The sequence below is a fragment of the Dendrobates tinctorius genome, unplaced genomic scaffold, assembly GCF_039654945.1.
Source record: "Dendrobates tinctorius isolate UK_male_01 unplaced genomic scaffold, ASM3965494v1 ptg000067l, whole genome shotgun sequence".
Lineage (NCBI taxonomy): Eukaryota > Metazoa > Chordata > Amphibia > Anura > Dendrobatidae > Dendrobates > Dendrobates tinctorius.
Genome location: NW_027361735.1, coordinates 7,958,447 through 7,973,251, shown reverse-complemented (window position 1 = coordinate 7,973,251; position 14,805 = coordinate 7,958,447). Strand labels below are relative to the sequence as shown.

Below are 14,805 nucleotides of genomic sequence, written 5' to 3'. Positions count from 1 at the left end.
GTGAAACATTTTGCCTTTAGAGGAGTACAGGTAGTCAGTGAGCGGACAACCGTTGAACCAGTTAAAGCAGCCAGCAGCTGCTCTGACATCTAGATGGGTGCCACATGTAGAGCACCGCAGTCACGATGAGTGTGTGATGGGCTGCTGCGCTCTGCACAGGCAACTGCTGAGATTACAAAGTTCTCCGTATGAAAACCGGAGCTTTATCATCTCAGTTGCTGCCTCCGCAGAGCCTAGCAGCCAATGATAAACTCAACTGCAGAGATCTGTGTAGGCAACAATTGGAGGTAGCACTGTGCAAGTCCTCAAAAATGTCCTAAAAATAAATAGCGAAGAAAACAGAACAATGTATAATTTTATTCATATTATTTTAGGTCCAATTGTCCACATGTTAGATGGCGCAAAATATGCACTTGCCACAGGCGCTGGCAACCCAAGCCATGCCTCTACATGGGTCTATAGCAAAATTAGTGAAAATTACCTAATTTTATCTGAAAATTTGGTTGTTGAACCATATAGGACATTAAAAGAAACACAAAATGAATTCTATTATGTTGCTTAAGCACAGATTGCTAAAGAAAGGCCTTTGCAAGATATAATCACCTATGTCAAACTGCTTTTCCTGGCTTAAAACTGGGGTGGGCCACACGGTTTGAGAAGCACTGGTATACAGTGTTACAACGCGACTAATAATACAGACATCCGTTAAACTAACATGGTGCTGCTTCTGGAGAAAATGCATATATTTTCTTATCCTGGACAACCCCTTTAAGGGAACCGGTCATGCCCAGAAGTGGGCCATTTACTTGCAGATATAGGGTTAATATGCAGGTAAATAGCATGAAAATAATGTCAGGCTGCCTTACTAGAAACTAAATTAACTTGCGGCCCCTCAATTCTAATCATAGGGGCAGCGCAGGGAATGGTTATGGTCACAGAACATGGCTGAATCACTCCCTGGCTTTTCGATTGATAGACGGCTCCGTAGCCTGTGTGCAGAACTGGCTGCCAATCAAAATGCCGGGGCCATGCTAGGTAAATTTTTATAGGATGTAGCATGGGAAATTTTTTTTTACACCACTACAACATTATACTCTTGCCACCAGTCTAGATTTTGCTGACCCTGCACAAAAGTGTGAGCAGTAGATGAAATATCCAAGGACATCATTCATGTGTGGCCTGTTTGTGAAAACATAAAAATAATTTTTTTTTGGTCTAATTTTAAATTACATTTTTGGGCTTTTTCAATCATAATCCCCTTTTAATGCTACTTATGTGTACTAGATTTTTATGTAGCTGTCACCTGTTTTTTTTCTAAACTTAATAAATATAAGAATAACTTTATGCATTGAGCATTCTGGGAATATAAGGGATGGCTGGAAATAGCCATACAGTTCAATGTCAGACTTCCGATGAATGGATAGAGGATATCTTAGGGTGCACAGGGCCTACCCTTTGCCTCGGTTCAGTTGCTGTAGAGACCACTACTGTATTACAAATGGCCAAAGCCATGAAGAAATCAATATATGGAGAACTTGAAGGCCTGGCGCTGCTTTGTGGCTTATATGGAGACAGAGTTTCAACTTGGACTGATGCCTCTCTGACCTTCTTTAAAAGCATCTGATCCGGGGTTACATCTTTTTCCTGAAATAGAATAGAAAAGAATAATTATTATTATTTTTTTTTCACATTTTTCTCAAACCACCTTTATGAATCTATAAACTGAAACCCGTAAACCGAGACCTCTTATTTCCCAATGGCGGACAAGACGTCTACACATGAAGTTAATCTGACTGCTCAAAATCCAGTGTTACAATTAAGTACTATGCAGAAAAGAGAACACAAACATGATACTGGAAGGATGGGTATATTTAGGCCCTCGTGTTTCGAAATGCGTGACGCTTCCCTTTATTCCCATCATTTTTCTCTGCTCGACTATATCCCAATTAGCAGCATTTGTCTTTTAGCTGGCATCTGGATGGAGTAGATTACATTACTTGTTCTCTGGATCTGGTCCAGCGTTCACAGTTTGTTTTTAGAGCAGATGTTATTTTTATATATTTGATAATTAACAGAATGACATGATCTCATCTACTACGGCAATAGCAAAACTGGTCACGTCGGACCAGGGAAGAGTAATTCGTAGAAAGCAGAGGAGGTGGTTTTCGGTATGATGTTACTGTGGATTTTTATTTTTCACATAAGAAAATGAAAATCTCAGCTGAGGACAATAAATTTCCTTCCTTTCTATTGATGTTAAAACATTCTGGAGATGAACTCTGGGATATGATAGTAAAGGGAACCTTCCAGCTTAGCATTCAGAGGAAATATAAGACCCGGCTGGGGGCCATAGCAGAAGGGATGACTAGCTCAACTCTGCCATTTTCTCCCTGCTCCACTCCAGTCGATTGAAAGATCTCACTATTGGAGAGACCTGTCAATCACCTGCAGTGAAGTGGGGAGAACCCAGGCAAGGTCAGAGCTGGAGTAGTTTCCTTTCTGGCTATTGTCCCAAACCGGATCTTGAACCCATAATGAAACACCGGAACTTTAATTTTATTCACTCCAAAACTACAGTTTGTAAATGGAATTTCTTATTTTTTTGCATAATCATTCATTGTTCTGGCCAGCCACACCCTATTCACAATCTATTCCTGCCCCAAAATATGACTTTGGGCTTGGGTATACTGGCAATGAAAAAGATTGGCAGGGATTGCCTTTCCCAAGGGGTAATCAGAGGATTTGCTAAATCTTTCAGGCCATCTCCTCTTTTGACAGACGTCTACAGGACATTCTGGAGAATTGATAAGTATGGATTACTATACTTCTGCTAGCTCCTAGAGAGAGGTGACCATTATCTACTGATACTTTCCACTATAGATTGGTCACAATACCATTCTCTCTTAGGTTGCTTTCACTATGTATTTAGGGAAATGCTTGGTGGTCCCGCCAGGGCTTACGTCCAAATTCTACTACATCAGAGAGTCCACCTCCTGTAGGCATACCTGATGCACGTTTGCTCTGCCGGCACCATTACTATGGCCCCGTCGGCACATACGTCCGAACCTCAAGCATGACCATTGGAATAACATGTACAAAACTGAAAGATTTGGAGACATAGAAAAAGAGCAAAGTATGGTTTATGAATAATTATAGCTAGGTGGGTACCCCGGTAAACTGAAGATTATGCTCCAAGGCCTTCAAGTTAGCAAACTATGGCTGCCATTGACAATTCTCACTGCAAGAAGAACAGTTCTAGAGCAAAACTGTTGCAAACGAGACACTTTGGAGAATAAATAAGAGAAAGGGGACACTCATGAGTAGAGCACAGGTTTTAATTAATTCAGCACAGTATTTTAATGCTACTGTCTGCCTCACATCAACCGTGTCTTGGCTGGGTTCACACGTAGCGGAAATTACCGCGAGAATTCCGGAATTCCATTCCGCAGGAAAATCGCATTTTAAATTCCCGTGATTTTCCTGTAGAAAAACTAGCATTTTGCAAGCGTAATTAGCTTGCAGAATTGCTAGCGTTTTCCAAGCGATCTGGACCATCGCTTGGAGAACTGATTGACAGGTTGGTCACACTTGTCAAACATAGTGTTTGACGAGTGTGACCAACTTTTTACTATTGAGGCCGCCTATGCGGCATCAATAGTAAAAGATAGAATGTAAAAAATAATAATAAAAAAAAAAAAAATATTGTTATTCTCACCTTCCGACATCCCGCGCAGCCTTCCCGCCTCTCTCCAACGCTCCCGGTCCCAGTAATCCTTTGCGACAATTACCGCGATGACATCCGTTCTCGCGGGATCGCAACATCTCGTGGTCATTCGCGATGACGTCGCGCGAATGACCTCGAGACTTCGCGATCCCGCGAGAATGGACGTCATCGCTCGCAAAGGCTTACTGGGACCGGGAGCGTGGAGAGAGGCGGGAAGGCTGCGTGGGACGTCGGAAGGTGAGAATAACAATATTTTTTATTTTAAATTCTATTTTTTACAGAGATATGGTACCCAAAGCCCGGAGGACAGTCTCCACTCCTCCGGACCGTGGGTACCATCCGCAAATGTTCTGCTTACTTTTCGCACGGTGTGCACAGCCACATGCGGAAAGTAAGCAGAACAATGAATTCCTATGGGTGCAGGATCGCCGCGATTCCGCGAAATTGATGAGCATGCTGCGGTTTTTACCACGAAGCGATTCAGCCGCGGTAAAAACCGCAGCATTAGCACAGCATTGCGGAATCCCATAGGAATGCATGGGATGCTTATTTTTCGCGGCAAAATCGCGCAGTTAAAACCGCAGCGGAAACGCGAAAAAAACGCCATGTGTGAACTCAGCCAGGTGGTTAATATTACGGCTGGACTTTTTTTTTTCTTATCACATAAATAAGTTTCTCTAAGGCCCCAAATTAAACATTTAGTGACACCAGAGATACAAATGTTGTTAGTAAAAAGGAAAACTAAACATTGCAAGGCATTGAAGCCTCAAGAATAATCTCCGAGCAGTATTTAAGCGATTTGCATTCAGCAGATGGGAAACGCAGTTACTCAGAACTAATCATAATTTAAAAAAAAACAAAAACATTTCATCCGCTTGCTCATTGCCTAAATTTATAATATGGAGTGATTAACAAAAATAAGTAAAATCCAATTTAACAGAGGCAAAAAGTATCCACAGTGATATTAGGACTCCTATATATAGGATAAGTGCTGTAGGACACAGAAATGTAGACAGATATATACACAGATACTCTTCCAATATGGGGTAGTTTCAAGTTGTTTTTCACACAGCTGTCAGAAATCACATAAGGTAAATCTTATTATCCAACAAACCCCCAAAAAGAGACATGAAAATTACCAAATAGTGTAAATATATATATATATATATATATATATATATATATATATATATATATATATATACCAAACTATTGAAAATGTAACAAGATAAAATATTAAACAAAAATATAAAAAGAATCCACAAAATGGAAAAAGAGGTGGGACAACCAAAAACCCAATATATGTACAAGGCTGGGCACAGAAAGAGAAAGTACCACAATCAAATAACTTCAAGAAAAAAAAGCCCCAAAGAAGGTAATAGAACTATGTATGCATGGCACAATATAGCAATGGAATAAATCAAGTGAGGACTACCATAGCAAAAGAATATATCATAAATGCAGACAATGATTATAGGTATGTGATAATAGCCAAGAAATCAAAATAGCCACAAATTCATAAACATAGCCCCAACCAGAGCATTTTGCAGAACGTCCTTCATCAGGGCTGGATTCGTATTATTGCCATACATCGTAGTTTTATATAGTAAAACTATTTGTTTAGTCATACATTTTTTTTTAGCTAATTCAAAATCTTAATGTTCTAATTGTAGTCATTAATACACTAGACATGTAGATTGCTACTACTAAGCCAATAAGATTTTTCATTCACCATTTTACAGTAATCTAAAATTAGATTAGTTTTAGTTATTTATTATTCATCTATTTCTAAGAAAAGTGGGTAATAGCTAATATGACAAAACAGCTGTTATGTCATGATGCAGAAGTTGTTTGTTTGAGGACTTAAAGAGGTTGTCCACTACTGGGAAAACCCCTTCTTGATCAAAATGTTTAGCCCCCATAAAACAGTAAAGCCTATACTAACCTGCCATGCCGGCATTGTTCCCGCTGAGTCGGCACGTGCAGTCCCGGGGCCTGGTTGCCGTTGTTGTGACACGTGACGACGACGCCCAATCAGCGCTGACATCACTGTCTCCGTCTTCGAACAAACAGAACATGAAGAGGAAGCCCAGGCTGCAGCTGATCTCAGTCTTCTTCTTCCTGTTCAATTCGACAGGAGATGGGGATGACGACTCCAGCACTGTTTGGGCACCAGCATCACATGTCACAACAACAGTACTGGAGCAATCGGGAGACGGAGTGCCGACACAGCGGGAACTGTCGGCACAGGAGGTGAATATAAGTTTTATTATTTTATGGGGGCCAAGCGAGGGGTATGAGAAGAAGCTGTCCAAGCAGTTGACAACTTCTTTAACATGAATTCATAGAGTCCCCCCATCATAGTCAAAAACGAAATCTCATCTTTCTGTTGGAAGCCGAATTGTGCCAATACAAACAGGAGTATAACTGCTTTTACTTGAGTCACAACCACAGGAAGTATGGTAGTGTATTAGAGCTTCTGCACACTATACAGCAGAGATTATAGAAGTAGGTGATGGCGGACATTCCATAAGTGCAATATGGTTAGTTGCGTACAGGGAGGTCATTTCTGTTATCCATTGGATTGCATATAATTAACATTACTGTTGGCCAAGGCCTAGTGTAACGTACTACTGATATTACCAAAATAGAAAGCAAGAAGACCATACTGCAGGGCCGGACTGGCCATCTGGCAATTCTGGCAAATGCCAGAAGGGCCTGTCTGGTCATGGGCTGCCTTGTCTTCTATGTTGTTAACTGAATTGGTGTTCTCAAGACACCCATACTGGTAACAGTTGTGACAGAGCACAAAGTCACTGACTCTGTCACTTACCCCAGCAGGCCACAGGTATTATTAGAAATATTGGTCTTGTAGTAAATCTTGTTTTCCTCCGTCCAGGGTAATATTAATAACATCCCATCTGGTGCTTGGGGATGGGACAACATGGGCCTGTGTGATTGCAAATGCCAGGGCTGAATTTCAGTCCCATTCCGTACCTGCCATACTGTATATTTCCTCTGTACCTGGTGTGCCAGATGACTGAAGCCACCTCTGGTAGAAGAAAACTACCACCTTTAATTGCATACTGTAAATGACAATAGCGTGGGATTGAAGCCAAGAACCGTAAATTTAAGGCACTTGGTAAAGTATAATTCTGTATATTAGTGTGGGAGGTGAAAAATGTATTTTTTTTTTTATTAAAAATAGAAAATGAGGATTGCCGTAGTCTGTCCATTACATAATCAATGGATCATTCATTTCCAAAGGCCAGCAGAGATCCATAACATAATTAAAGACATTACGGAGCATTGGATCAAAGCAATTTGTAAATATGGTCATACCGGACTGAGGGGACAAATTCATGAAGCTAGAAAGCTGCACATCATACACCACTTATACAGATCACGACTGACGAGACAAGCGCCCGACTCTGGCTGCTCAACTTGGAAACACTTCATTTAGCAATGCACGCTTCATTCATAGAATGCCTTTTAATTACATAATGGAGATAAAAGTGATCTTGTGAAGGCAGTGGTGTGCGGACAGACTGTACGGTTACAGCCTGTGCCCACGAACTACCGAGCTGGTTTTAATTAAAATGTGTCCTTACAGCAGCCATCTCTCATTTTATAAAGTCTTGACTGAAGTCCTCTGTCGTTAATTACTAAAGTAATGAGGACTAAACTAGGGATTGCTGAAGAAGAACTACATTGTCTTTGATACCAGGTGTTCCTTGCAAATTGCTAGGCTGTAATTTTCAGAAACAGTTCCATCTTACCCTGGATTTACACACAGCGGAGACTTGGAGGAAGTTTTGTGGTTGTAAACTGAGAAATGAAAAGCAGATAAAAATAACGATGCGTTCACTCTCGGTTTATGCTGGGATTTTGAAGATATTTTCATTTAAAGAAACAGATTTTATACTCAAATTTAATTTAGTTAAAGGGGATGTACATGTGGCGCCCCTGAGGCTCAGTCACCACCTTCTCCTAAGGTGTGGTGCCCCACCATCCAGGTAAGGTGGGAACTCCTGAACACGCTCCAGCACTCGCACCCCACACAATAGAGTAGTTCAGCAAAACCACATTGCGGCTCCTTGCTTAGAGAGAGGCAGAGCACCTTTGGTGGTTCCCCGCTTGGAACACTAAATGTGCTGGGAGGTGGGTGGAGTTGATGATACATAAAAGAGTGGTAAGGTTTAGGATTACAGGTCAGTCAGTGGGTCGGTCTGACAGGAGGTCAGTGAGGAAGGAAGCCACTTGGAGAGGAGTGGAGATCCCTGGAAGAGGGATGGAGGAAGGAGTGCTGCAGCAGGCCTGAGTGACCCGGGTCTGCTGGCACGGGAAAGGAAAGAAGGAGAAAGACGTAGAACTCAAACCTGAACTTCCATAAGAGAGAGAGATTAGTACGGAACGAAGGAGAAAGAGAACAGAGAGGACGTGAGTTAGGAGAGAACCCTGCCTAGAAGTTCTAAGTGCAAGGCCGGGGCCCGGTCCCCGAGGTTGAATGGACACTAATGGTTCTGCAGCAGACACCGGTGGAGTAGTGGGCTGTAAATGCACTACTCCCATCTAAGACTTGGGGGCACAACAGCGACACGGATAGAGAGCCAGGAGTAAGGAGTGCCCGAAACAGGCTACAGCTGTCTGCCGTACAAGTAGAGTTCTTGGGAACATCTGATAGGAGGAACTCCAGTGTAACTCAATACTAGGAGATCTTCACACTTAAAGGCACTATAGAGGAGACGTTCAGAAAAGGTACATAAGTTGGCGGAGTGTTGGAAGGGAGCACTCCATCTTGCCTGGAGGTTGACTGAGTCCCTGACCCGGAGGACATGGCACGGAAGCGGGCACTACAGACTGTGAGTAACGCTTTGGAACTACATGCCCTGGTGTCCTTCATTCCTTCCTGCGTCCGCCTGCTTGGCACTGCTGCATCCCCTGCGCCAGACACTACACCATCTAAGTGTCCCTTCACCTACACTGCCCTGGGACGACAGCCTTGCCTGTGGAGGGCTATACCATCATTGCTGCACCACACCATCAGTCCCAGAGGACCTGTCTGCAGCGTCGGCCTCACACCACACTTGCCGAGCACCACAGGTGGCGTCACGAACTATTCATCTAATTGCATTCCCCGCCATTACTTGGGCGCCCAGGGCCATGGACCGGGTCACCGCTGCTGTGACACATCCCGCTGACACCGGCCCGGTACCGGGTACCCCACAGCCCTGGGAGGGCGACCCATACAGCCTTAGACTGCAACCTGTGAATCCTTACATCACACGCACTGTGAGGATTCTTTAGGTGTCGGAAGTGGTAAGCACATGACTGCAAGTATGTGATTTGCAAATAAGTGGTCACATGCTGACAAGATGGGCGTGCTTCCCTCAAAGAAAGTGTATTGAGCGAGATCGGACACAGTCTAGTTGGAATGTAGTTGGAAGTATGCAAATCGCATGCTTCCGGTCATGTGTCCACTGCTCCCCGCACCGGAGAATCCTCATAGTGCTCGCGATATAAAGATTCACAAGTCTGCAGTCACTTGGAGTGACTGTAGACTTGCTGCCTAAGGTCATATGTCCGGCCGCTCCTGGCGCCAGAGGATCCTCACAGTGTGCAGTGCTCAAGAGGTGAGGATTCACAAGTCTATAGTCATATAGAGTGACTGCAAACTTCTAGCCTAAGGCTGGACAACCCGTATAAGAGGTAAAGCTTTTCATACACTTTATATCAAAGCCAATCAATGTTGTAAGATCAACCATCTATTTAATATGCACAGGAGCATCTCAAAGGAATATGGGTGTATCCCAATGCCTGCATGGGGCCTTGATATAGACATGCATATTCCTCCAGAAAAGTAGAACCACCAAGACGGGCTCCATCCTGATTTTATGTAGGCTGCGTTAATCTATACAGAGCTCCCACCTCTATAATTAGGCGCCAATGACCATTGTATTCTTCTCTTCTACAAAAGAAGGAGATGGGGGGCAGCTAACATGAATGAGCATCACCGAGGTGCCTCATGTGCACCATATATGCGGGCAACAGTATAATACGGAAAGTAGACCCAGTGTTCTTTCTTCAGTAATTCTCCTATGTTTTACAGTTTTTTGTTTGCCGGGGGGTGGGGGGAGGCGAAGAGGTGGTGCGCTTCTAAAAAAAATGGCATTTTAGACCAGTGGCTTTGTCTTCACCTTGCCGTAAGCAGAGACAGCCTTGCCTATGCATCATGGAATCCAATGATCCAGCCAGCATCACAGCTGCACTTGCAAGCTTAATACCAAACTGCTTGTAAGCTCGCACTCCTAGCCTAGGAAACCGGTTACCTCTGATAGACTGCAGAGGTGGCTGGCTACTAAGGCAAGAAGCTGTAAAATCTAAAATTACAAATTCCTATGTTCTTGAGATGTGGAGGATTTTTAAGAGGCAAAGTGAAAAGCTCCTTGTTTTTACAAGTACTTTGCATCTTTACCCATTTAACAGCAAATTACCTTTGGATTAAGCAGACAATGTACATTTTGTTTTGCGTAATCTGGTGTAGAAAAATTAAGGCCCTGTCACACACAGCGATCTCGCCAGCGAGATCACTGATTTTGTGACGCCACAGCGATCTCGCCGGGGATCAGCAACCGGCCCCCCTGCCGGGTATCGCTGATCACGCTTGATCATCCTGGGCCATTTTTTGATCATTGGTCTCCCACTGGCTAGCGTGCATCGCTGCATGTGGCAGCGAGAGACCAGCGATCAGTGACGCTGGACGCTGGTTTCCAATGTAAACAGCGGGTATCTAAGAGCCGTGCGGCTCTTAGATACCAGCTGTTTACATTGGAAACCAGCTTGCTCGCTGGTCCTGATCGCTGGAGGGGCTGTATGTGACAGCTCACCAGCGATCAGCCTAACGATGTCCCAGCGATCCCATCCATGTCGGATCATTGGTGGGATTGCTGGGACATCGTTATGTGTAATGGGGCCTTTACATTCACACTGACAATTTAGCATTTACAGTACGTTAAAATGTAAAAAAAACTGGCTATGAACTGTACAGCAAATACCAATGTTCTTAGTCAGAAATAGCAAATACTCACAATAGGACTGCTAAAAGCCACTTGGGAAATGTCAAAACGTCCTTCAGATTTTTTCCTAAAGTGCCCTTGAATATTTGGTCGAGCACTTTGAACCCGTCTCAAAGCCCGGGTGCCTTTATGTCTCACGGTGGACTGGTTTTCTTCAGCCCTTGTATGAATCGGAATGTTTCTGAGTTTTGTCAAATCTTCATCATCAGAATCTTCTTCTTTGTAAGTTTCCAAACGTTTTGCTTTAAATAAAAAATAATTTGCTAATTAAAACAATGGCTTAAAATGTGAACGTTTCCTAACTGTACTGCTGGGTTGATTAAAAAAACAAAAAAAAACCAATTCCTTGATAATCTCTCGAGTTTGCTTTATGACAAGAGACATATTTCGATTATAGAAAACTTGTGCTTGACTGTATCTCACAGAGGAAGAGCTATTACAAAACATTTAGAACATCTGCCATACTTTTGTCTGTTCAGAGTTGGTATGTAACGGCGGAAAGTGATAACCCAGACCATAGGTCTTTGATCTACGGCTGAACTCCAAAAAAGACAAGTGACCTGGCTGTCAGTCAGTGCTGAGGGCGGTTACAGCCGCCGAACTCTATGCACTGAGTGCTGATTGAACCTGCGCCGGCCCTATGACTGAAAGGCCAAGGCTGCTGTGAGGAATAAAGTTCATTTCCTCCTGGCAGCGGGGCTCTCAGTGTTGGCACTGGGCAGCTTCAGAATGCTATTAACTTGCAGACTAACCCCATATCTGCAGGTTAATAGCATTCTTTTTACATGACAGGTTCCCTTTAATGTCAATGAAGGCTTTCTACAAGTTTTGAAAAGTCATACTTGTATTGATGCTACTAGTTTTATGACTTCAAGAAGTATTTCCACCTGTTTTTTTTTAATTAAATCTGTGTATATGTACTTGCAATGTAGAGTGAGTGTATTAATATCCTCACCTACCACTGTTCTACCCGGTGTCCAGTGCCGTTCTTCTCCTCTTCTTACTGATATCACCTCCCTACAAACTCTCAGGGTCACAATGCGCGCTGTGTGACCTATAAGTGGCTTTTACAATGTAAGTCTATGAAGTGTGAAAACAAGACATATCGCGTAGAGTAAGTCGGCTAGACAGAATTGAGGCAATGTCACAGAGAAGAGGAGCGGAACGACACTGGATCCTGGAGAGAAAATATATCTGGAGTGCTTCTTAAAGAAAAAAGTGAAAACTAGACCAAATAAGAGCCAAATGTCTCTGGCCATCTATCGCAATTTATCATGGCCACAAGGCGTTCCTAAATCTTAAAGATGTACTCTTTTGTCATGGAAATGAAGAAAGATGAAACACAAAAAGAAAACACAGAATGACAAATTCTCTTCCATCTCTTCCATCCTCCCAGTGGATGGCCATGGAACAAGGAGGTGGAATAAGATTCTGCAGGTGAACAACTGGCTACGTCGATGGTGCCGTCAGGAACGATTTGGATTTCTGGATCACGGAGTGAACTACTTATACGATGGACTACTTGCTAGAGATGGGGTGCACCTTACGAAGACTGGAAAGCATGTATTTGGAAGTCGCCTTGCTACACTTGTAAGGAGAGCTTTAAACTAGAACAACATGGGAAGGGAAGTAAAAGACCAGAAAAAGCCATACACCTGACAAATGCTATTGAGAACTCTGCTATTAGAAGTGGAAAGGAAGAACAAAGACGAAAGAATCTAATTAATAAAAACATTGGAGAAAGAGAAACCAATCACAAACTAAAATGTTTCTATACTAATGCACAAAGCATGGGCAACAAACAAGGAGAATTGGAACTACTAACACAGGAAAAGAAATATGATGTCATTGGAATCACTGAAACTTGGTGGGACAATACACATGATTGGAATACAAGACTAGAAGGATACAACTTATTTGCAAGAAACAGACTTGATAAACGAGGAGGGGGTGTCGCATTGTATGTTAGAAACGCGTATATCTGCACAGAGATTGAAGCCTCAGAGACTGGGAGTTCTGTGGAAACTGTTTGGGTAAGAATACAAGGACAGAACAATGGAAAGGACACCATTGTAGGCATTTACTACAGGCCGCCTGTGCAAGCTGAAGATATGGATGAACTCTTTATGCATCAAATGGCCAAGTTCTCCAAAAATATGACATAGTTGTCATGGGAGATTTCAACTATCCAGACATTTGTTGGGAATCTCTCTCAGGCAAAACTAACAGGTCAAGGAAATTCTTATCCTCTCTTGCTGACAACTTTATCTTCCAAAAGGTAAGGGAGAAAACAAGGGGAACTGCTACCTTGGATCTAATCCTTATAAACAGGGAGGAAATGGTTGAGGAGGTAAAAGTGGCTGGGACCCTAGGAGGTAGCGACCATGCTATTTTAGAATTTTGGATAACTAGAGGCGGAAGACCTGTGAAGACTCAGACATCAAGGTTAGATTTCAGAAAGGCAGATTTTAAAGGATTCAGAAAAAGAATTGGAGGGATCCAATGGCTGGATATCCTTAAAGACAAAAATGTCCAGGAAGGATGGGAAATCTTGAAAAATGAAATTCTCAAAGCACAGTTGTTAACAATTCCGAAAAGAGGGAAGAATAGGAAGCATTTAAGGAAACCAGAATGGATGAACACAGAACTTAAGCACATGCTAAAAAGGAAGAAAAAAATGTTTATAAAATGGAAAGAGGGAGGCATATCTAAAGAAGAATATAATGCTGTCTGCAGAACCTGCAGGGCACAAATCAGATTATCTAAAGCTGAAAATGAATTGAGGCTTGCAAGAGATGTCAAAAGCAATAATAAAGGATTTTGGGGATATGTCAAAAGTAAAAGAAAAGTCAAAGATGCTATAGGATTTTTACAGGATGAAAATAATGAAATGGTAAGACAGGATGTTGAGAAGGCTGAACTTTTAAATTCCTATTTTGCATCTGTTTTCTCTCAGAAAGGAAATGTAACATCAACAGTTATTCACTGTCCTATTAAGGGAATAGAAGAATCCAGAATATCTATAAACAGAAAGATAGTGAGGAAACACTTAGCTAACCTAAATGAATTCAAGTCTCCAGGTCCAGATGAATTACACCCCAGAGTACTGAAGGAGATAGCAGAAGAAATTTTCGAACCCCTCTCCATAATCTTTGAAAATTCTTGGAGAACAGGAGAAGTGCCAGAAGACTGGAGAAGAGCAAATGTTGTTCCTATCTTCAAAAAGGGGAAGAAGGTGGAACCAGGCAACTATAGGCCGGTGAGTCTGACTTCTATACCAGGAAAGATCTTTGAACAAATTATTAAACAACATGTATGTCAGTACCTGGATAAGAATGAAGTGATTAAACAGAGTCAGCATGGGTTTGTAACTAATAAGTCATGTCAGACTAACTTAATTTCCTTCTATGATGGTATCACTGATTGGGTGGATCAAGGAAATGCTGTAGATATAGTATATCTTGACTTCAGCAAAGCATTTGACAAAGTCTCTCATACAATCCTTACTGAAAAAATGACTAAGTATGGAATGGACAAGGCAACTGTTAGGTGGATTCATAACTGGCTTAGTGATCGGACACAAAGAGTGGTTGTAAATGGCTGCACATCCAGTTGGAAGAATGTCTCAAGTGGGGTACCACAGGGCTCTGTCCTGGGCCCTGTATTGTTCAACATCTTTATCAACGATTTAGATGAAGGAATTGAGGGTAAACTGATTAAATTTGCTGATGACACAAAGCTAGGAGGGATAGCTAATACTAGAGAAGAGAGAGAGAGGATTCAAAAAGATTTAAATAAACTGGAGCAGTGGGCAGCAACTAACAGAATGGTTTTTAACAGGGAGAAATGCAAAGTACTACATCTGGGCAATAAAAATGAAAAAAGCATATATAGAATGGGAGGAATAGGGCTAAGTGACAGCACATGTGAAAAAGACTTGGGTATACTAATAGATAACAGACTGAATATGAGTCAACAGTGTGATGCAGCAGCAAAAAAGGCAAA

The 14,805-nt window shown here is 42.3% G+C and overlaps 1 protein-coding gene across 3 annotated transcripts in view; it reads right to left on the bottom strand.

Annotated features, from left to right (window-relative positions):
* Positions 1-14,805, bottom strand: part of ATP10B (ATPase phospholipid transporting 10B (putative)) — a 620,908-nt gene that overhangs the window by 26,096 nt on the left and 580,007 nt on the right. For all 3 annotated transcript variants that reach the window (XM_073581014.1, XM_073581015.1, XM_073581016.1), the window contains 2 exons: positions 10,813-11,042; positions 1,453-1,644 (listed from right to left, as the gene is read on the bottom strand). In XM_073581014.1, coding sequence (XP_073437115.1) covers positions 1,453-1,644; positions 10,813-11,042 — 422 coding nt within the window. The remainder of the gene's footprint in view (positions 1-1,452; positions 1,645-10,812; positions 11,043-14,805) is intronic.